This window comes from Populus alba, chromosome 10, assembly GCF_005239225.2.
Source record: "Populus alba chromosome 10, ASM523922v2, whole genome shotgun sequence".
Taxonomy (NCBI): domain Eukaryota; kingdom Viridiplantae; phylum Streptophyta; class Magnoliopsida; order Malpighiales; family Salicaceae; genus Populus; species Populus alba.
In genome coordinates, this window is record NC_133293.1 from 7,872,781 (window position 1) to 7,895,669 (window position 22,889).

The 22,889-nt window shown below is 34.6% G+C and overlaps 3 protein-coding genes across 25 annotated transcripts; 2 read left to right on the plus strand and 1 right to left on the minus strand.

The window, feature by feature from the left end:
* Positions 1–2,177: 2,177 nt before the first annotated feature.
* Positions 2,178–10,065, plus strand: LOC118048809 (cyclin-dependent kinase G-2). 23 transcript variants are annotated; one of them, XR_012170799.1, is made up of 10 exons: positions 2,179–4,458; positions 5,039–5,174; positions 5,315–5,403; positions 5,596–5,707; positions 5,813–5,919; positions 6,015–6,437; positions 6,613–6,685; positions 7,551–7,744; positions 9,464–9,579; positions 9,752–10,065. XR_012170799.1 is itself a non-coding variant. In XM_035058628.2 (6 exons), the coding sequence occupies exons 1-6, from the start codon at positions 2,675–2,677 to the stop codon at positions 6,112–6,114; spliced, it is 2,328 nt and encodes a 775-aa protein (XP_034914519.1). In that variant the 5' UTR covers positions 2,179–2,674; the 3' UTR covers positions 6,115–6,528. The 23 variants fall into 23 exon arrangements, 1 of the variants encoding a protein (XP_034914519.1); XR_004687530.2 differs by having other exon boundaries at positions 7,551–9,579; XR_012170797.1 differs by having other exon boundaries at positions 7,801–10,065.
* Positions 10,066–12,946: 2,881 nt separating this feature from the next.
* On the plus strand, positions 12,947–15,545 carry LOC118048808 (4-coumarate--CoA ligase-like 9). Its single transcript, XM_035058627.2, has 6 exons — positions 12,947–14,100; positions 14,299–14,488; positions 14,643–14,788; positions 14,948–15,015; positions 15,124–15,226; positions 15,328–15,545. Exons 1-6 carry the CDS (start codon positions 13,075–13,077, stop codon positions 15,451–15,453), a joined length of 1,659 nt encoding a protein of 552 aa, XP_034914518.1. The 5' UTR covers positions 12,947–13,074; the 3' UTR covers positions 15,454–15,545.
* A 201-nt stretch (positions 15,546–15,746) lies between these two features.
* On the minus strand, positions 15,747–20,272 carry LOC118048807 (lipoxygenase 6, chloroplastic). The gene is made up of 9 exons (XM_035058626.2): positions 19,637–20,272; positions 18,898–19,175; positions 18,569–18,806; positions 18,138–18,470; positions 17,946–18,031; positions 17,745–17,852; positions 17,216–17,517; positions 16,866–17,132; positions 15,747–16,711 (listed from the first exon to the last, which is right to left on the minus strand). The coding sequence occupies exons 1-9, from the start codon at positions 20,043–20,045 to the stop codon at positions 15,952–15,954; spliced, it is 2,781 nt and encodes a 926-aa protein (XP_034914517.1). The 5' UTR covers positions 20,046–20,272; the 3' UTR covers positions 15,747–15,951.
* Between the last annotated feature and the right edge of the window lie 2,617 nt (positions 20,273–22,889).

A 22,889-nucleotide genomic window follows, 5' to 3' on the forward strand; every position in this document is an offset into this window, starting at 1 on the left:
TTTAATTGTAATTATTTCTAAAAATATCCTAAATTTTTTACTTGATGTAAGTGCGATGAGATTTTATTAGATATATAAAATGATGGTCATATAAATGCAATGCTTTCAGCTATAAAATTTGGAATAATTTACTTGTCTTTTCATTTTTTTTTCCAAGAAAAATAATTATCATTTTTTTACAAAATTAGACCCAACAATAAAAATTTGTTGTCCCTGCAAAACTAACATCCAACTCGCTAGGCATTCTAACAAACACACCAAAGTGCAAAATGCAGACGTCTATTCTTATATCAAATCAAAGCCCTGACATCAGTTTGTTAGAAAGTTGTCTGGTCAAATTTAACGTAAAGAAGAAAATATAAAGAAAAAAAAACACATAAATTTAATATTGTTCGAAAACTTCATACCCCGTTAAACAAAAATGAACGCCGATCTCACTATTATTAAAAAAAGAAACACATCAAATATAGTGATAGCAGTACTCTTTTATTTTTTGATTTTTTTAAAAAAATTATTTATTTTTAAAAATATTATATTAATATTTTTTAAATGTTTTTTTTATTTGTTGATATTAAAAATAAAAATTAATAAGAAACATATTTTATCACGATAATTTAATTAAACCCGTATTTCATGTAATTTCAATCAATTAAAAAATAATATAATATAAAAGGTGATCGATTATCAATAATATTTAAAAACATTATAATATAAAATAAAATTGATAAAATATCACTAGTTTTTTTTACGTGATAACTTACAATATTTTATAAAAACTCGAATCTCTTCATCTTAAAACTAACATCTTCCTATAAAATCAAGTCTTAAATGTTACATAAATAAAATATTTAGAAATATAATAACGGTTGTTTTTTTAAATAATTTTTATTTAAAATATATTAAATAATTTTTTATTTTTTAAAAATTTATTTTTGATATTAGTACTTTAAAATAACATGAAAATACTAAAAAAAATATTAATTTAAAATAAAATATAAAAAATTTATTTTTTTAAAAAATAATTTTAATACTAAAAAACAATTAAATAAAAAATAGGAAAAGACGTCCTCCCCGAACAATTAAGGACTTGGTTTGGTGCGAGAAGATCTACCATAAACTCCATGCATCCAACAATGAAAACTGGACACATCACCTTTCCAATTTATGCCTTAAAACCTAAAACTATGAATCCCCGCGAAAAGTTTCACAACCCCACCGCCACTCCCCACCACTCCGTCCTTTCAAATTCCAACATAACGAAGGGAGCATGACAATACATGATAATGGGAGAGTGTTTCAGGACACAGGAATTTTATCGACGACAGCGCTTATTAATTGTTTCATGTACAATTGTCTGATTCTGTAAAGTTTACAAATTTAGAGCGCAGGCTGCGCTCCTGGATGAATATATTTTTTTTATTTTGACAAAAAAATATATTGGTGGTAAAAAAAATATTTGATGATGTTATTCCATGTTAATTTTGAAATTTACTAATTTATTTTTATTTAATCTGAATTTAAAATTAAATAATATAAAAATTAGTCTGAAATAACTTTGTCAATTTAGACAATCTAAAAATAATCTGATTGACTAAAAAAGATATTTTTAAATGAAATTAAAAAAAATAAAATAAAATTAACAAAGAAAAACCCTTCTTACCCCAATTCTCACGCAGCTTAAAATTAAAATTTGTAGGAGTTGTCTAATATGATTTAATTGACTTAACATGTTTAAAAATAATTTAATTAACCAATAAAAAAATATAAGAATAAAATTGAAAAAATAGATAAAATTAACAAAAAAAAACCTTTTTACTTAACTCTTTACCTGATTCAAGTTTAAAATTAAATTATGTGAGAATTGTTTCTAAAAGTGATTTAATTGATTTTGTCCGTTTAAAAACAAACGATTATTAAAAAAAAAAAATGAAGTTAAAAAAGGAAATGATTTAAATTGAAATATAATTCATACCAAGATATGAATCTCGAATTTACATGATGTCGGGTTTAATTACAATGACTGCACAGATTAGAAATTTAGAAGAAGTTTATCAATTCATTATTGCACAATTTTCCAGCTACGAGGACCTAATTATAATATTGAAAAATTTATAAGGTCTAAAATGTAATTTACAGTTGAGAAATGTAAGGACTTTAAAAACACTTTTTCGCTATCACGTCTGGGCTCTCTCTTTTCCGATTGAGGAGTGTACTTTGCATCCTCGCTCCCTCTATCTCCACATAACAGAAACGGCGGCGTCCTCCTTTTCTCTTTCTCACCGGTAAGCCGTAATTTATCTCTTTCTGGCTGCTGCCAACTGCTCTATCTCCACTTCGAGATCGAGATTTTATCACTTGGCTCTCTCTCTTTCTCGTTTTTTAATTCCCAGGGTTTCGAATCTCTATCTTTTATATCCCTTTGATTTTCGAGCAAGTTTGGAACTTAATATATTATTTTTAGGGGATTCGAATTGATGTTTTTTACCTCTTTAATGCTTAGCTTTTGTGCTACTTTGGGGTTTCAAATTACTTGCCTTAGGGTTAGGTAATTTAGTTTTCGTGAATTTGGGATAGCTTGAAAAAAAGTGCCGGGGTTAGGGTTCTATAGGCGTGAATAAAGGGTAGTTGGATTGCAATTAGGGTTTTGTATTGTGAAGCTTTGAGTTTTGGATACATGGCCGCTGGGAGACACGGGGGTTATCACGATAATGAATTCAAGGACCGGGAGTCTGATTTTGAACTATTAAAAGAGGATTTTGCTTATTCCAAGGATCAATATGATAGAATTGGGAATGGTAATGCTGAAAATGATAGGGGTCAAGTTCATCACTTAAGAGATAGCGCTAGGGTTAGGCAGAAGGATATTAAGGAGACAGGTGTGACTAATGGTGGGTATCGGTCCTCTTCCAGCAGGAGTGATTCAGGAAGTAGTGGTGGTGGTGGTGCCCTAAGGTCACGGAGGTGTGGGTTTTCTGTCAGGGCCACTGATAAGGAGCCAGGTGAGTTGTCCAGTGAGAGTGGGTCTGATGATGCCATTGACCCCGATTCACATGCTCATAAAGATAGTGAGGTTTTGAAAGTAACACCAGTGGAGAAGAAAAGGAAGTTTTCTCCTGTAGTTTGGGATAGAGATGATAAAGCTACCAGTAGCTTATCAAAAAGTTGGAGTTCCCCTGCAGCGGCTGCTCTCCCTCCACCGCCACCCCTGCCTAAGGCATACCGCCAGTCACCTAATGTTATTCCAGATGGGGGTGTAGAGATTTCTCCTGTTATAAGCAGTAAAAACCTGACTCTGCAGTCTTCTTCACCACTGAAGGGTTCGGTGTTTAAAGGGTCTGTTGGCAATTCTGCATCTAACTCTCCAGTAGAGTTGGCTTTCTCGCTGGAGGGTTCGGTGGTTAAAGTGTCAGTTGGCAATTCTGCACCTGAGTCTTCGATAGAGTTGGCTTCCTCACCAGTGGAGGAGCAATGGGGTAATGACCAGGAAGCACAGCACATAGAAGATGAAGATTATGCTCCAATGAGGAATATATCATCTTCACGATGGGCAGATGGGAACAATTCTCCTGTTGATGAGGGTGAAATTGTGGAGGATCAAGCAGTTCCTAAAAGGAGGAAGAAGATGCCTCATATGGAGTCCTTGGATTTCAGAGTACGCAACAAGTCATCGACGCCTGATCCAGGGGATTTTAAAAGAGAAGGATATGACGCAGATAGAGGGAGGTCATCTGAATCTGATGAGCGAGGCACCTGTGCTAGGTCTTCAAGTGGGGATGATCATCCTGGTAATGATTCTAGGAGGGACGGCTACATGGAAATTGATGACGAACATGATAACAATGATTCTGATATAGATCCTGAGGATGAAGATGAAAATGATTCCCACGAAACACCAGAACCTGCTGGTCCACCTCAAAGAAGTATTAACATGCTTCAGGGATGTAGAAGTGTTGATGAGTTTGAGAGATTGAATAAAATAGATGAAGGCACTTACGGTGTTGTGTATAGAGCGAGGGACAAGAAAACTGGGGAAATTGTAGCACTGAAGAAGGTAAAGATGGAGAAAGAACGGGAAGGTTTTCCACTGACTTCTCTCAGGGAAATAAACGTTCTTCTTTCTTTTCATCATCCGTCAATTGTTGATGTTAAAGAAGTTGTGGTAGGGAGTAACCTTGATAGCATTTTTATGGTGATGGAGTACATGGAACATGACCTTAAAGGACTCATGGAGTCTATGAGACAGCCATTTAGTCAGAGTGAGGTTAAATGCTTAATGCTCCAGTTGTTGGAAGGTACGAAGTATCTTCATGATAATTGGGTGCTTCATCGAGATCTGAAGACGTCAAATCTGCTTTTGAACAATCGTGGTGAGTTGAAGATCTGTGACTTTGGGTTGGCTCGTCAATATGGGAGCCCATTGAAACCGTATACTCATTTGGTAGTTACCCTGTGGTACAGGTAAGCTGAACTTGCACATATAATACTCCCACTTGCATAGTTAATATCTTTGGCTAGCTGTTTTGTTTGATTTATTTTGTTTGTGTTAGGTATCCTCTGTGTTTTCTTGTTTGTATAGGCCTGGATTATTTCGAATTGATCTCTTACTGTTTTTGCAATAGGCTTGTGGTGTCTTTATTTTCAAAGTATTTCTGTGCTATTAGTGTTGAACTTTTTCTGTGGTGTCTGATATTGATGATTGTAAATTGACACTATTTGCAACTTTTTATCAGTTTGAATCATTTTTTTTCTATAACACTGGTCATATATAGTCATTCGAGTAAAGTGCTATTTGCTAGCAGTACAGTCAACTCCTCAGCTATTTATAAATGTATGATAGAAGGATGGCTTGTTTGTTTGTGGATGTAACCTTTATTGATTATTTGGCATTGAACATGTAGATTGTCTTGTTTCTGCAGCCAGTTATCATAGGAACCTTTTTGGCTGCTGCTGCTTCTATGTCTTTTGATGTTGACACGTAATATAGACATGCATCAACACCTTGGTGTCATGTGTTTGATGTTCTCTTCCATTTATCCAGGGCGCCAGAACTACTTTTGGGAGCCAAACAATATTCAACGGCAATTGACATGTGGTCACTTGGCTGCATTATGGCTGAATTGTTATCGAAGGACCCTCTGTTTAATGGCAAAACAGAAGTTGATCAGCTTGACAAGGTAAATTAAATTTCCAGAAAGATAATACAAGGTAGACTTATTCAGTTGGTTTCTACTTGTCTGTGATCACTAAAACTTCCACTGCTTTGCTTAGTGAGCAAGCAGTCTAATTAGTTTTCCACGGCCCTTTATTATTGCAGATTTTCCGAATCCTTGGTACACCTAATGAGACAATCTGGCCTGGGTTTTCCAAGTTACCTGGAGTGAAGGTCAATTTTGTCAAGCAGCAGTAAGTACTAATTTTGCATGAACTTATTTTTCAAGTTAATGATAACATGCAGTTGTTCTTATGTTTGCTGCTGTTTTCCCAGGCTTCCAGCTGGGTGATTCTGGTCTGGTTATCTGGCCTCCATTGGTGATACTTTTCTGTTACACGTCATTAATTCTTTTTATCATTAACCACCTTATATGTTCCTTTCAGGTATAACCTACTCCGTAAGAAATTTCCAGCAACATCCTTCACTGGATCACCTGTGCTTTCTGATTCTGGATTTGATTTGTTGAACAAGCTTCTAACCTATGACCCTGAGAAGGTAGATTTGCTTTACTGTTAGTTGATTGCTTTTATTTTTTTTAGCAGAAATAGTTTTGTTTATTGCTATAATGACTTAATAAGGCTCATTGTATTTTTCTTGTAGCGGATTACTGCTGAAGCTGCTCTTAACCATGATTGGTTTCGTGAAGTTCCTCTTCCAAAGTCTAAAGATTTTATGCCTACTTTTCCTGCTCAGCATGCTCAAGACAGGTATCTTAAATGAGAAACAGTTGAGTATTTATTTATCAATCCAGTCCTTGTATTTTATTTCTTTATTCATTTAGGTTATTTATTGTTATAATTAGGCGTCTCCGAAGAATAATGAAGAGTCCAGATCCTTTAGAAGAGCAGCGGAGAAAGGAGTTGCAACAAGGGGAGTTAGGGACTGGTGGTTTGTTTGGCTGAGAGATTAGTTTGTCAACCTTGACTCTGAGCTTAATTCTTCCATTTTGCATGCTACTGACACAAGATGAGGTTGAGGTGAGAGATATCCATTGAAAGGAAGTTGCGAACATTGTTTCTGAGACGATCATTTGTACTTTTCTTAGCAGGCCTCTGTGGTGATTTGTTGAAGAAAATATTTGCCTCCTGCCATCAACCAGTTATGTTTCAGGTTAACTCTGCTCTCCAGCTTTGTTAACATATAGATGTGCCTGGGGCCCTGCTTTCATCGCAAGGTGTGGCATAATGGCTTTTCATTTTAAAATATCAGTTCCAGCTGAAACCATGTATGTAACATATTTTCATTGGTACATTGTAAACTAAACATTATATTTAAATTTGGTTTTGGTGATTATAACAATATTGATTTATTGCCCACTGCCAGCTTTATTTTCTTCTTCTTCCTCGCGCTCTCTCTCTCTCTCTCTTTTTTAATATTGACATTGTGTTTGCAAGAAACAGTTGGTGTGAAGTCCTGGAGATGTTCTTAGCTTTTCATTGATGAAGAAATAGGCAATAACATAGAATGTCAAAGGTAATTTGTTGATTTGATTATCTTCGGAATGTTATCCAGAATCTGGATTGTGCTTCCCATCCATAATGTGAAAACTCATAAACAATTGATTCTTAGTCTGTCTATTGTTTTAATTTGTTTTACTGTAACCCTTCAATATTGCTGCCTGTGGATGGCCTCGTTATCTCGATATAAATATGCTATTGCATATTAAGTTTTCAGTCACAAGTGTGGCCCTGTGAACCACAGAATTTCAAGAAATAGCTCTTCTACTTTTTGAAGAAAAAGGAGAAACTAAAAAAAAAAGAAAGCAACTGTCAGTAATCTAAGGAAAGAATTGTGTAGTGCAAGCTTCTGTCTAATCTTGCTGATAGTTGCAGTTGCAGTGTGGTACTCTTTATCCTTTCCCTACTGTTGCTAGCCTTGTTTCCCTAGCAAAAAATGTAACTTAGTTTTCTATGTTATTAGTTGAAAATTTGTTGACTAATGGCAATGACTCATTTGTTGATGATTCGCTAACAATTTGGAAAATGCTGTTTTTAGTTTGATGTCTTTTAATAGCTAGAAGATTTGTTGTTTTCCTAAGCAATAGGTAGTAATTTCGAACTTCAGAGGAAGGGTGAAGCCATCGCATAAAAAATTGACTAGTTCTTCCCTCTACCTGCCTGATTTTCATTGATTGTGGAGAGGTCTTGTAGAACTTTTACTTTGTTAAAGGATATCAATTGTTTGATTTGTTTTTGTATGCTTCTCTCTAATTGAAGAATATATCATTTGGTGTATTCAAACAGTCATTTTGTCTTAGTTCATTGTTTTTTATGCTGCTATTAGTTGTTCCCCATCAAGTTTCTTAAATTGAAATTCTTGAGTATCAAAATTTGAGCAGCATGCGCGAGCAACTATGAAGCCTTTCATCCTGTTTTACATTTGATGATGTGAAAGATGAAGATTTGACCCATCAGAATGTTTTTATGACATTGTCTGTGGATGTCACTGCAGTATCAAAGCTAGCAGGTCGGGGAGGTTACCTGCTGTGGATTTTATAGAACTTTCAGTTAGTTGTCTTCAGGCTCAATAGAGGTACAACACAAACCTCAGATTCATCTGATTGATCTCTTAATATTTGATTCCTTCAGATGTCAATGTACTTCAGGTGATCTTATTCTTCACGGTTCTCCGTCAGTTTTGTTCCTGTGATGGTAATCTTCTGTAGGATTTGGCACTCCTAATCTTTAGGGCCTGCTTCTCAATTGGGTTGGATTTTATTTTATTGTTTTGACGCTGGGAGGAGGGGGGGTTTTACTCTTCTGATAATTCCATCCATATGGCATTTAGGCAAGGACTTGGGCACAACTTTGGCAGGGTTGCATTTTTGATCAATTAGCAATGCACTTCATCAATTGTTTGGAAATTCTTTCATTTATTACTGCAAGCTATGCAGGGGTCCTTTTCCACTTTTAAATCGCATCCTGTTTATGCTGACCCATTTAATAGTAAGAAAAGATGAAAGCTTCTATTAGGACATTTTATGTTTGTTACCACATGTTGATTTATTCATCTAGGACAAATTAAGTCAGTCTGAGATTATGGTACCTCTCATAAAATTTTATAGAAAGAATATGGTGTTGTTGGACCTTAACTATCATGAAGAAATTTAATGACATTTTAAATCAAGTGCAATTCTTTTGTTGGGTTTCAGTATTTGTTTTAGACCAAAATCCTAAACCCCTTAGCAACCCTCAATGCTCGTGCAATACACTTTCTACTATCTTCAAGATTTGGCAACTGATATTGTGGGACAAAGTACACATTTACCTTCAAGTAAAAAAATGGTAATTAGAACTGGCAAGCTTGTTCAGAAGGTAAGGAGTCCCACAACTTATTTGGGATTGTGGAGTTTTTTCTCCTTCAAGTAAATGTTCAAGCTTCTTTTAGATGAATTTTAATATAACTACTTTTATGGAGAATAAGGATCTTTTGGGACATCACGTAAACAAAATTTACATTACCTTTTAAGTGGCTGGTGAACTGTTTGCATTTATGCGTATTGGTTATGGAGTATCTGTTGCTTAAGAATAGCGACTGTAACCTCAACTGATTTGTCATCTTGGTTGACTAGTTGAATAGCTGATGTGGTGCTTGTCATATGCATAGTTTGTTCAAAGGGTCCCCAACTTTCATTCTTCCTTGCGTTATTTTCTTCTTAGCTGTTAGATGAGCTCAAGTTATGAAACTGATTAGTGGTTTAACTAATATTCCATGTGAAGCTTGTGATCAAACAGGTAGAACGTATACTGAGCCAGTGTATCTGTTACCTAAAGTATTTGTTTTGGTTTTTCTTTTTGGTTGCCAAACTTTTGGTGACCTTTTGAATCTAAGTGTTTAAAAAAACTTTCATGGTACAATGCATCTTCCTGCCCAATAATTTTGCATAATGTCAACTACAAAAGTATGTTCATGTTGATTTGGTTTTTATCATTTGTTGCGGCTGAACTGTGGTTCCTTCCACCAATCCATGCACACATAGAAAAGAGATTCATCCTAGTAGAGTTTTTTTGCTGTCTTCTTTGCTCACTGGTGCAGTTTTGTGTTGGAAGTACTAGTTATATTGTTATCCATGCCTAGATGCATGCATATAATAGATGACACAGGCAGAATGAATGATTTCAAAGCATCCACTTCTCATTCTGCAACTTTACCCCAAGCAACCTAACGGTCCTGCCTCTTCAAATGTTACCAGTTTTTTACTTTTTATTTGTGGACGTCGCATACATTTTACTACTGTTTGAGATGTCACAGGCAACAAGGATGTGATGGTCATCATAAGGATTTTCCAACCACCCATACAATTCTCCAAGGGGTTTGATCTGTTACGGTGCGTTTAGCATCTGATGATGCAGTTCAGTCCTTGAGGGGTATGGTATTTTGTTTCATTGCCTTTTGAAGTAAAATAAAGCCCGCCATTTGTATCTTTTCTGTTGAATTTATCTCTATGCAAGTAAAATTTAAATGATTAGAAGCAAATTGAACTTTGCATGATCTCTCCAAACTAACCGTAAACTGAATCTACATTTAATATATATGTAGACGGTGGTCATTGGGTGTGTATATGGTCAGAAATAAATGTCGAGGGACATCTTAAACTGAAATAAAGCCTAGTATAGCCTTAAAGAAACAAAGGAAGAACAAATGGGGAGCGATAATGGGAGAGCAGTAGAGGTCCTTATCCATGCGAATGAAGCGTGGATGATTGCATTAAAAAACATTCTGATCGCATGGTGGCAGTTGTTCATTGTTTTCCTTTAGCTCCAGTGGTAGGATTAAACTATATTTGAATCCCTTCAAGATTCTGTTCTTGTAGTGTAAACTCTTGCAAGTTAAACCTGCAACGTTTTAAATCATTGCCAAGTGCCTCGCAGGATGTTAATGTTATAAAAAGAATGTTACAGTCATGTATTAGATAATTGCATGCGCTGTGTGGATGTGTGTTATATTAATTTTTTTAATGTAAAAAAAATGTGTCTAGGTATTATTAACATGTTTTCTAGTAGAAAAAAATTTAAATTGAGTGGGGGTTGATCAGAGTTAACTCGTCTAAAGACAATTTTAAAAAACCATAAAGAACATAGTTTGATTAAAAAAATTAAGATATATATTTTTTTTAACATTAGAGATTTAAACATATTTGATTAATATGGGTTAATTCAGGTTAACTTGTCAAATGCACAAGCTAGATAATGAGATTGTGATATTCTATAGAAAATAAATCAAAATTAAATATGAAATCTAACTTTAAAAAAAAGGATAAAATTAAAAAAAAATTAATTAAAAAAAGAGATAATAAAAACAAAAAACTCTGAGTTAATTTGACTATTAATCTGGGTTAGTTCAGGTTAACCTGTCAAATGTGCAAGCTAAATCATGAGATTGTGATATTCCATAGAAAATTAAATATGAAATCTAAGAAGGATGAAATAATAATAAAAAAAAACAATAAAAAAAGAGATCAAAAAACAAACAACTCGAGTTAATTTGTTAAAAAATGTAACTTGGATCGTGTGGCTAGGACATCTCAATAGAAACAAATTATAAAGCTTAGAAAAAAAATACTAAAAAAAAAACCTTGGATTAACTCGGGTTAACTATCTAAAATGTGATATAATGTAATGAGATTAATATAACTTCATAGAAAGTAAAAAAAAAAAAAAAAAATTAAAGTATAATTCTAAGTCAATCAAATGTTGAAGAATGTAATTGAAAAAAAAAAAAACTAAAAAAGAACAAAAACAAATCCTGAGTTAATGCTCGAGTTGAGATAAACAAAAAATTTAATGTTAAAGGATAAAATTAAAACAAAGATAAAAAAAAAAAAATTTAAGTCAACTCAAGTTAATTCGCCAAATTCATGACACGAGTAATGAAATCGAGATAACTTTATGAAAAAAAAAATATAAAAAAAAATTATGAAGCTTAATCCCAAATTAGTTAAATATAAAAGGATGAAATTGAAAAAAAATAGATTAAAAAATTAGCAAAAAAATTGACTTGAGTTATCGTTTCAAACCCATGAACCGGGATAATGAAGATCATGATAACCTTGTAGAGAGTATATAAAAAACAATCTTAGTCAACCCAAATTAACTTGCCAAAGTCGCAACCAAGATTATGAGACTATAATAACCCAATTAAAAGCAAATTAAAATAAATTATAAACCTTGATTTTTAATTTACTCATTTTGAAGGTTGAAATTGAAAAAAAAAATCAATTTAAAAAATACAATAAAACAACATGAGTTGTTAATCTACAAAACATGTGACTTAAGTCATAAGATTCGGGACAACCTTAGAAAACAAATCAAAATAAATCTTAATTCATAATTAACTTAACGTTAAATAATGAAATTGAAAAAATATCAATTAAAAAAACATAAGAAAACTTAAGTCAATTGGATTAACCTATCAAACTTGCTACTCGAGTCATGCGATCGCGATAATTTCATAAAAATTAAATTAAAATAAATCATAAAGTCTAATTTTCAATCAACACAATAAAAGATAAAATTAAAAAAATATATTAATTAACAAAAAAAAAAAAACCCGATTCAATACGCCAAATCTATGCCTTACCAAGATAAAACCTACATCATTATTGTTGGTCCTCTTGTGCTGATCTCAAGGACAACAAAATCAAATATGAGGCAAAATAAGGTCAGTAAATGAAGTAACAGTTTAGGCAATTAGTTAGGTGCTTAGTTGGTATGCTATAGTCCCCTGCCTAACTGCTAGGAATATTTTTGTAGCAAGTATTCTATTCTGGAGAGATATAAATACAAAGAAAATAGAGAATTAAAAAAGTTTAGTCCAAGTTTGGTTGGAAATTTCAGGTACAGAGTCTCGGCGTGTTTGAATTCGATCAGTGAGAAGTTTAGTTTTTCCTTTTTTATACTGGAGAAACTTGGTACTCTTGTTCTCTTACAACGTTGTTGCTGTCGCAAATACAGTTGTTCAAAAAGCTTACAGATGTCAAAATCTCCAATTTAGAAAATGCAACCTCTTGTGTCCGTGGTTCAAGAGGAAAACGGTCCATGTCATCATGTTCCTAAGGCTTAGGCCTTGTCTTGATCCATGACAAAAATGATGGCTGCACGGTCATTTTTCACTTTGAAACGCAACCTTATTCGAAAACAAATCGAAATTCGCATAGTATTTAATAAAATAATATAAAAAAATTCTGATTAATTTATCCTAATAAATCGCAATCATTTCTATATTTGTTTTTTACAGAAAAACCATAGAATGAAGGGGAAATCTTAACTACGTTTACTCCTTAACTTTTATTTGTCTCTTTCCACATTTTATATAAAATACAAAATGGAATATTAAAATGCTTTTTCCCATCGAAGAGTCACGTGAGATAAAAAGCTGCCAAATTACACTATTTAGATGCTATATTGATAATTGGACTATTCCAAATGGCTTTTGTAATTGGAAATGCCTGATCTCCACAACTTTTATCAATAACTTTTCTTAAAAGCATTGTTTTCAAATTATATTTATATTATTTTAAAAAACTATATCTACAGTGGCTACATAACTTTGGTTACCGAAGGTGTTCTTAAATTGGCAATGCCGCTTGTCTCGGGCAGAGTGAATTAAGATTATTATTATTATTATTATTATTATTATTATCCCCGATGGCTATATGCAGTATAAAATGTCGAAATCAATGTCTCCGTAGATTCTCTCCCTTTGAGTTTGACCACTAGCTACTCGTCGTTTATTCCAATCCTTCACTGTAATTAATTAATTAACTATTAAGGCCTCCATTAATAACTTCATTGCGCTTCACCCTCCTTCAGTCCACGACTCCAACCAAACCAAACCAAACCAAACACTCATTTGAACTGAACATGGAGAATCAACCAGAAGCGGTAATCGATCCAAAAAGCGGCTTCTGCTCAAAGACCAACACCTACCACTCCCTCAGGCCTCACATCCAACTCCCTCCGATCACCACTCCTGTTTCCGCCACCGAATACGCAATCTCTCTCCTCCTACATCCCTCCCCTTCACCGCCACAAACCACCGCTCTCCTCGACGCTGTCACTGGCCGCCGCATTTCCTTCCCTGAACTCATTCACTTTACCGAAACCCTAGCCTCCTCTCTTCTCAACCGTTTTCGCCTCAAAAAAGGCGACACCGCTTTTATTCTCTCTCCAAACTCTATCCACATTCCGATCCTCTACCTCTCTCTCTTCTCTCTCGGCGTTGTTATCTCCCCTTCAAATCCGCTTTCCTCTGAACGGGAGATTCTCCACCAAACCAACCTCTCTAAACCTGTCATTGCTTTTGTCACATCACAGACTGCTCACAAAATCCCCGACTCGGTTAAGAAAACGATCCTCCTCGACTCGCCAGAGTTTGAATCGCTTATGACGAGTCAGACTCAAGGCACAGTTAATGGATTGGAACGAGTTAGGGTTTATCAATCGGACCCGGCAGCGATTCTCTACTCCTCGGGGACAACAGGGAGATTCAAAGGAGTGTTGCTGACACACCGGAACTTCATATCCATGCTGGCTGCTACTATTGCGACTCGTGGCGTGAAAAATAAGATCACTGCTGTCACTTTGTGTACGGTGCCATACTTCCACGCGTACGGTTTTGTATACTGTTTAAGATTTGCAGCGACGGGGGACACGCTGATGTCCATGGGGAGGTTTGATTTAAGTGCGATGCTGCGTGCGATTCAAGACTATAGGGTGAGCCACGTGGCATTGGCACCACCGGTGGTGGTGGCGATGGCTAAAAATGTTGGAGCAATGGATGGCTATGATTTGAGCTCTCTTGAAGTGGTGGCATGTGGGGGAGCTCCTCTAAGGAAAAGTGTCCTTGAGCTGTTTAAGGAAAGGTTTCCCAATGTGCATATTGCCCAGGTTATTATTATTGTTATTATTTTATTTGAATTTTGAATAGTATATATGCATGAAGAATTGAGATTGGATAATTAATGACTTAATGAACACAATTTTGTAATATTGCTGTTGATTTTTATTTTGTTAAGAGCTTATTGGAGCAGTAGTTTATGCTGGTGCTGATGATGTTAATTGTTGATTAACCTCAATGACATGAAGGGATATGGGCTGACAGAAACAACGGCCCGAATATTTGCAACAGTAGGGCCTAAAGAAAGTGAAGTCATTGGAGCAACAGGAAAGCTTATATCAAATTGCCAGGCAAAGATTGTTGATCCAGACACTGGTGTCTCTCTTCCCCCTTCTAGTCCCGGGGAGCTTTGGGTTAGAGGAGACACTATTATGAAAGGTAATCGTTCGTCTTCCTCATGACATTCGTTTTAGTGCATTAGATGCACAGAGCACCAATGTTAAGTCTATTTTGTCGTGATGGATGAAATTGCGAGAGATCAGGCCTGTAGTTTTCACCTTGGTTTGCATGAATTTGCATCCTTCTAGCGTAGGTTACATTGGCGATGACGAAGCAACTGCTGCAACTCTGGATTCCGGAGGATGGTTGAGAACTGGGGACCTTTGTTATATCGACAAGGAAGGCTTCTTGTTTTTCGTGGATCGTATTAAGGAACTGATCAAATGCAAAGGCTACCAGGTTTATACCTCTATCTTTGCTGTTGGGCTCATTACTATTACCGCTGCACATGAGATTCAGACGTCAAATGATAAGTTCAAGTGGTTTTTTTGTGTCTATAACTCGCATAACTTTGATCAATAGTTGTACGCTGCATGTGCAAATTTGTGATTGCATCAGGTTGCCCCAGCAGAACTTGAGCATCTGCTCCAATCGAATTCAGATATCATTGAGGCAGCTGTAATTCCGTAAGCCATTCATTTTCATCAGCTCCACAATATTCAAGGATTTACCGTTTACTTTTTGAAATTCATTTTTGTGTTAGGGCTGTTTAAGTTTCATCTTGTACATTGCAGGTATCCTGATGAGGAAGCAGGTCAAGTGCCTGTGGCCTTTGTGGTAAGACAAAATGGAAGCATTATTGACGAATCAAAAATCAAGGATTTTGTTGCCAGACAGGTACTTGCTAAAATCCCATACACGATGATGATACCAGAAGAATTAAAAACCCTGTTTCATGTTTTATCTTTCATCTGATCTTCCAAATAATTTTGTTGCAGGTTGCACCATACAAGAGATTACGACAAGTGACGTTCATTGAATCATTACCTAGGAATGCCACCGGTAAGGTGCTGAGAAGGGAACTAATCAATCTTGCGTTGTCGAATGCTACCCCTAAGCTGTAAATTTCATTATGTAATTGAAGATCCTTGCAATTATATCAAGGATCATTGTGCTGGTTTTGAAAAGTTATGGATTTAAGTGTTACCATCTTAAAGTCTAAAAAACTCCAATTATCCAAAAATGCCTAGCCTATTCCGCACGTAATCGCCTACTAATTTACATAAAAACAACTCTGGTGAAATCTACATACAGATAATTGTGTGTTCCAACCATCACCAAGCTCTGGGCATGCTAGGGACTTCCATTTTTAATTGACCATCGCACATCTAAAATCATTGATACCACACATTGCATATTGGTTCTCAAACTTTAAATATGAATCCCATAAGCTTCTAATTTGATATCATATCCTATCCTTGCAAAGCTCTAAACATGGATCCATAGAAATTGCTTCCATGCTTAACATTTTATTGCAGATGCTAACTAAACAAGCTCTTCGAGAAAGAAAATGGTATTTTTGCTAAGCCAAGGCTATAATGACTTCAAACCAGGCTAACCTTTTAGATAGAAATGCTATTGGGGATTCCTCGACCCGTTACTCCAGGGCCTGAAGTGGGAAGGAGCAGTTCATATGGCGGAACACCTGCACCACTTCTGTTCTTGAGGCGGACATCCTTATTTCTTAAATGTATCATCCCTTCAATCTCCTCCAATCGAGCAGAAAATCTGTTGAACAACTCTACTATGTGATGGTCATTTATCCAATGGCTGTGCAAATGGCTCACCTGACCCAAGTACTCTTCATCTGGGGAGTGCGTAGAAAGAGTGTCCTGAGTCGCCATTACTTTGGTGGCTTGAAGTTGAGTCGGCAAAGAAGACAGGAAAGTGAGCTGAGGATTTCGGATGAACTTTTCGTAATCATGCTCATTTTCTAGTGGGATGAGTTTTCGCATGAGGGTAGGACGATTAGGGACGTACCCTCCAAAGGGGTACTGCCCAAAGTTTATAGCAGCATGCTGCCCTGATGCAATCCAGATGATTGTTGCAAGTATGCCAGATAAATCTTCTTTGGTATTGAGTTTAGGCCACCATGGTTCGCTCCTCTTGTCAAAATGACCTTTATTTTTTATCTCATCCCACCAGGCTTGGAGCTCAATATCAGACTTGACGAAGTTAGGCTCGGAGTAGAAGTGATCAACATAAGATTCCACATGTTCTTTTATGGCTGACCAGATGAGAAGCCCGTCTGAAGCATAGGGGTAGTCTTCTATCACAAGTCTCACACCACAAGGCATTGAAGGATCCTCCACTGCCATTCCCCTGAAAGTTTCATCACAAGTAACATCTTTTTGATCATTTATTCTACAAGAAAGCTGGCAATAAGATCACGGCAAGTGATGTTTAGAAACAGTGATACACTAAATGCATGGAAAAACAAAAGGGTTTATGAAATTAAAATGCATTACAGTTTTACCTGCGAACAAGATCTGCTGGCAATGCCTCCATGTCAAACCGCCACATGTTCTGGTAAGCTGCAGAGCTAATCTCCATGGAATACTTTCCAGGACTGAAACAAGTCTCAATTATTCCTCCTCCATTTATTAAGCTTTGCCGTGCAATTGCATTAATTTCAAGAGTATAGCGCATGTGAGGATGGAGCAACTTGTAAATGGGGTGCATTGCACTAAGCTGTCTGTGAGTTGCAATTATATAAGTCTCCATGCAAGCATGAGTTCTCAACCTGAGAATTCAAAAAAACAGACAGGTAAGAGATGCGCATGCCTTGATTTTTAAAATTTCATCAAGTACAATCCATTCTTTTACCAGTGATTTACTAGCTGATGGACACCAGCATCATTTGAGCAGACATGAGCTTTGGCTAGTTTCCAAATCCAATGTGTTGTGGCATCATGCCCATGAGTGTAAACACGTTTTTCTCCAGGTGAAGAGGGTGATGGAGGAAGTGAAAGCTCAATAGCTATTGGCCTTAGCATATTAGCTCGGTCATGAAAGAAAACAGTCCTTGATGCATAAGCTTTTCTCCCTGGCAAGGAGTTCATCTTCTCCATAAATGGCAAAAGCATATCATGGTGATCGAGTATAAATAACCTATTCTCTTCAGTTGCCTGTATCATCAAGTATCAGAAACCAGAATTAGAGGAATCCAGTTTTTCAGCGCAAACTGGTTTCAATTTTATTTTTTTTAATTTTGTGGAATTTCAACCAGAAAAAAGAAGATGAAAATCGAAGGCATGAATCACCACATGTTTATTCTTTCTCCAGATTCAGAACAATGGAAACAGGTTTCTGTGAATGTAGTAGGAATGCAGCGAATAATGCATGATACAGGTACCTTTTCCACACTCATTCCATTAAGTTCTTGCTCTATTAATCTCTTTGTGAGTGCTGATTCCGGAGGGCCATAAACAGCAGGATCCAGTTTGCTGAGAATTGGAAACTCCTGTAAAATTCCAACAGCTTACAGAATAAGGGACATGGCAAAAAAGATTCAACCTGTAAAAAGTGACAAGTTGCGTGTGATTTGAAATACCACCTTTAAAATCTCAATGTTCACTGGATTCACCCCAGCCAAAGTCTGGCGTGCAAACTCACTGTCACGCAACCACGCAAATCTATCTCCTGGGCAGATATAACAGACAAGGTGAAAACGAGACGGTATAGAATTGAATTGAGACTACAAAGTGCTTTTCAGATGCAACTCTAAGACAACAGCCTCATCGCTTACGTTTTATAACAATTGGGGTTTCATATTTCAGCAACCTTTCACCAACGCTAAGAACCTGTTTCATAAGATTTCCCAAAAAGGGATTCTGAGCAATTTCATTTAGCTCGTCAGATTTCAAAACAAAACCATCATTATATAGCTTATCAATATCGGAGAAGCACGTGAAGGGAATGTCCGAACTAGACAATGTTGCAGAAATTGCTGGAATAAGATTGTGAAGCAGCGCTTTCAACCTTCCAGTAGAGAACGTGTTTTGCTTGATCTCCTCGAAGGTTTCATCCCTAGGCACATACACTGGATGTGGCTTTTCAACTCGAGTTTCACAATTCGGATCTAAATCAATTCATTCAAGGCAATGCATAACCAATCAGAATAGCATTGAAAAAATGTCAGGAAGTTGTTCAAATGAAATTCTCAGGAGAACACTATACCTTTCTTGGTTGGAGATCTACCAGTTCTACAGCGCCTAGGATAAGGCCACTTCTCACAGCCCAGGGCTGGTCTAGCAAGTTCTTCATCCTTGTCAGGATTACCCAAATCATTATAAAGAGCATAATCATAAATTCTATCATGAGGCTTTCTCTTGCCCTTTCCATTTCCACGAAGGCTGAGCAAGTCCTCACGCCGTAGATCTTTAATACCAGGTGGTGTCTGTGATGGTAGATATGCCTGTACACAACAACATGCACATCGCGTAAGCAGGATGAAACACAAAAATTTTGTAGAGAGAAAAAAAAAAACCCTGGTAAACAACACTCACTTGATTTTTGAAGATAATTCTGTCATCAGGGTTATCTTTGCACGAATGAATCCATGTATTTGCAGGGAAGTAAATGGGACCTTCATCAAAACCATGAACTACAATCTCCATCAAGTATACCTCCTTGCCATGAAGATTGGAAACAAGAATTGCTCCAGGATTCCCAAAATCGAAGGGAACAGTAAAATCAGCTGCATATTCAAAGATATGCTCGTTATTTGATGGCTTTGGTAACCACCCCCTGACAAATGCCCTTACACTCTTCCCTGAATTGGTTTCTGCAAGAACAACAAAGCCATAAACACTTAGAAAGTTAAAAACATGACATATTATAACATGGTCATAAATCCTTTTATACCCAAATCTAATAAAACAAAGAAAAAAAACAGATCATGATCTGTCCTTTAGTTACACAGACAGGCTTTTTCGCTTTGTCTAACCATATGAATAAAAAAAATATATAAAAATTTTTGATCCCTGTTCACTGAAAATAAGTAACAACCACTCAACATTAAAAAAAATCCCAAAAACAGTACTTCAAAGCAAGAACTTCAGCGATGTAATGAAACTGCAAAGCAAAGTTTGAAATGCACCCCAGAATCCCACAGCTCATGTACTTGCCTTTCAAAAATATCCAATCTTTTAACTTTTTAGCACACAAATAACATTAAAACAAACAAAAATCACAAAAAAAAAAAAAAGAGTTCTTTCAAGTAATAGAATATGTACTACCAATTACCAGGATCAATCTCCTCACTGATAAGTTGAATCGAGATCCCTCTACCAATCCCATTAATGAAATATTCCCATTGATCCTCAATCTTTTCATTGATCTTCTCTTTCATCTTCTTTCTTATAGTGATCACTGCCTTCACATCTATCCCTCCTCTCCCTAATTTATCACTAGTACTCGATACCACAGTCCTATTGACTTCTTTATTATCAGCTTCCTTGTTAGGTTGCTCCAAAGCCTTGTCACCATTACTTATCACTGCCCGGATGGAACCGGGCGTACAAATGACCTTTGATCCAGATGGAACCCGGGTTTGCCAGAAAATCCCATGTTTCCAGGTCCTGGATGCCGGTGTAGATCGCCGGAAAGTGAGCTCTGGCTTGAAAGGAGAATATACTTGTTTCACTGCATACATAGTGATGAGAAAAAAGTTGACAGACAACTATTAAGGCAAAAAAATGATGTTGCTTGGTGCTGGAAGAACTGATGGAGCTGCCCTGCCTGGGACAGGGAGGGAGGGAGAGATTTCTGCCTGTATAAACTGCGTGGACTGAGTAAGTGTCCGAGTGAGAGAGCTAGTCTATAATTATAAGGTCTACTACGTACTATGGCTCCTCTCTTTCAATCCTAGGATGTCTTCATTAATAATGTTTGTGAAGATGAAGTTGAGTTGCACACTCTCAGGCTCAGTTAATTTAGCGTGGAGACACGTGCCAATGATGTAGCTGGAGTGTGAGAGGCTTCCAAGTCACTTTCTGATAGGGACACTACAAGCAGAACAAATAGTATAATACTGCAAGATCTCGGGACTTGCTATATTTTTTAATCATATAATATATATATATATATATATAGCCACATGTTTTTTTAGATAAAAAAATTCTAAATATAAATAAATAAATAAATAATATATATACATGTAATTGAATAAATTAAAAATTATGTATTAAATAAAAACTAGAAAAATCAAGATACATGTGATAATCAAAATATTTAATTTTATAAGATGAAATATTTATTCAGTTGTATTTACAGAATTTATTTATTAAAATAAGTTTTTTATTCAACCATATAATAATAACAATAAACATGCACATTGATCAATTAAATGGAAGGAAATGAAAGAAAAAACATAATGCAATAATATATATATATATTTAAAAAATTATTTGAAAATAAATAATTTTTTTTATTTTCAAGAATAAATTTCATCTATATATAATAAAAAATATATAAATGAATAAGAATAATATCTTCAAGAATTAAACACACACAAAATAATTAAAGAAATTCCCCATTAAAAAAAGTTAAACAAGCAAAAACAAATTCTAAGATGAGAAATATTAATTGAAAAATATTTTAAAAAAAGATATATTTAAAAAGAAGGTTAAGTAAGCAAAAGAAAAATTCAAATATGAGAAATATTAATTGAAATATAAATTTAAAAAATATTTTAAAAAGGAAAAGAATAGGAAATTTGTAGGATTGTTATATATCTTTGTTTTCTTTTCTTTCTTCCTATATATATATATATATATATATATATATATAGATCGCTATCCTTCTGAAAAGAGGCACACACTACACCTTTCTCTTTCTATTTCTTTTTCTAGTTTTGGTATGCTATGAAATGCTAGTATTTTTCTCTTTGGGATATGTTTGAGAAAGGTATAGTTTTTTTATATCATGAGAGATGTCAAGTAGGGTTAAGTTATATCTATATATTGATTGAATAAAAGAGTAAAAGGGCTAGGTTTTCATTTGGGTAGTGCCGTGTGATTCTCTCTTTCTTGGCGCCCATTGCCGCATTGCCCAGCAGAATATGCCTCGTGATAAATTAATATATACACACACATGACTTGAAGTTAATCTGATTATCTGATAAACTAATCTACGATTATTATTATAAAACATGGCTTGAAGTATTAACCCGGGTGACTCGAGACCTTGTCCGGGTTTCAACCTCCAAGACTTAAAGTTTTAATTGGTCTAGTTAAGGTTATGTTTATTTTTTGGAAAGTGATTTTTAGAAAACCACTTTCCAAACTTTCTTATATTTGTTTGCTATTGAAAAGTTAGTCAACGGAAAATATTTTTTAGTCAAAAAAAATTTGACTTAGTTTTCAAGAAAGTGTTTTCTTAGAAAATTTGGAAGGAAAATATTTTTTAAAAGTTGTAAAAAATTTAGAAATATCATATTATTTGTTGATTATATCAAATTTAATCCTCAAATTTTTGATTGCTAGATATATTTTGTTTTGAATATTTATTTTTTAATTTCATCTTTTTAAAATTTAATTTTTATATTAACTGTGGTCCTTATTTTTATAATTATTATTTTGTTTTTCCTTATTATATTTTTATTGAAATTTTTTATTTATCAAATTTGATCCTTAATTCTTTTGATTGTTATTTATTTTATTTGAAACAATTTATGAAATGTTAATTATTATTATTTTAATTTCTTCATCTTTTATTTTTTTATTTTTTAGATTTGATCTCTATTATTTTGATTATTATTTATTTTATTTAAGATAGTTTATGAAATTATATTTTTTTTTTCAATTTCATTTTCATTTAACATTTTAATTTGTAAGATTTGTTCCTTATTATTTTAATAAACTTGAGAAAAATAAAATATTAATAAGTTATTTTCCAGTTTATTTTTCATGACATAACCAAACACTAGAAAGTGTTTTCCAATTTATTTTTCATTACACTATCAAACATCAGAGAATAGTTCACTTTAAAAAAAAAAACTACTTTGCAGCAAACAAACATGGCCTAAATCCAAGAAATACCCTTCACCCCGAAACGCAGGTGACCTGACATAACCCGGATGAAACCTAGATTTTTTTTAAAATATTTTTATTTTAATAAGCCTTAAAATTTTAAAATTAATTTATAAATACTTTGCTTCACATCTCTTTTTTTTATATAACATATATCTATATAAATTATTTCTTAACTTTTAATATGTGATAATTATATTACATTCCATATCTTACATTTTTTTTTTTATAGCCCAAGTTTCAAAACTTTTTTATATTAAATATTAAAACCTTAAATATAATTTTTTTAGATAATTGTTGACCGAGATTGGTACATATTTTGTGCCACCTCAAGTAACTATACTCCAGCGAAGCAATGTATGGCATTCAATCTATATTTTAAAGCCTGAATAGCACGAATTAAATATAGAGCACGAGGTGCTACTTTATACCCAAAACACCAAGCTTCTCAATTAGTGATGGTGGAA

What these genes read in the sequence shown, in the direction of transcription:
- LOC118048809 (XM_035058628.2), top strand. Translation starts at nt 2,675, where the DNA reads ATGGCCGCTGGGAGACACGGGGGTTATCACGATAATGAATTCAAGGAC. An exon ending in AAGTTGATCAGCTTGACAAG is followed by an intron (nt 5,175 to 5,314) that starts GTAAATTAAATT and finishes TTATTATTGCAG; the next exon opens with ATTTTCCGAATCCTTGGTAC. An exon ending in TAACCTATGACCCTGAGAAG is followed by an intron (nt 5,708 to 5,812) that starts GTAGATTTGCTT and finishes TTTTTCTTGTAG; the next exon opens with CGGATTACTGCTGAAGCTGC.
- LOC118048808 (XM_035058627.2), top strand. Translation starts at nt 13,075, where the DNA reads ATGGAGAATCAACCAGAAGCGGTAATCGATCCAAAAAGCGGCTTCTGC. An exon ending in CCAATGTGCATATTGCCCAG is followed by an intron (nt 14,101 to 14,298) that starts GTTATTATTATT and finishes AATGACATGAAG; the next exon opens with GGATATGGGCTGACAGAAAC. An exon ending in AGGAGACACTATTATGAAAG is followed by an intron (nt 14,489 to 14,642) that starts GTAATCGTTCGT and finishes CTTCTAGCGTAG; the next exon opens with GTTACATTGGCGATGACGAA.
- LOC118048807 (XM_035058626.2), bottom strand. Translation starts at nt 20,045, where the DNA reads ATGTATGCAGTGAAACAAGTATATTCTCCTTTCAAGCCAGAGCTCACT. An exon ending in CATCAGCTAGTAAATCACTG is followed by an intron (nt 17,133 to 17,215) that starts GTAAAAGAATGG and finishes TTGAATTCTCAG; the next exon opens with GTTGAGAACTCATGCTTGCA. An exon ending in CCAGCAGATCTTGTTCGCAG is followed by an intron (nt 16,712 to 16,865) that starts GTAAAACTGTAA and finishes TGAAACTTTCAG; the next exon opens with GGGAATGGCAGTGGAGGATC.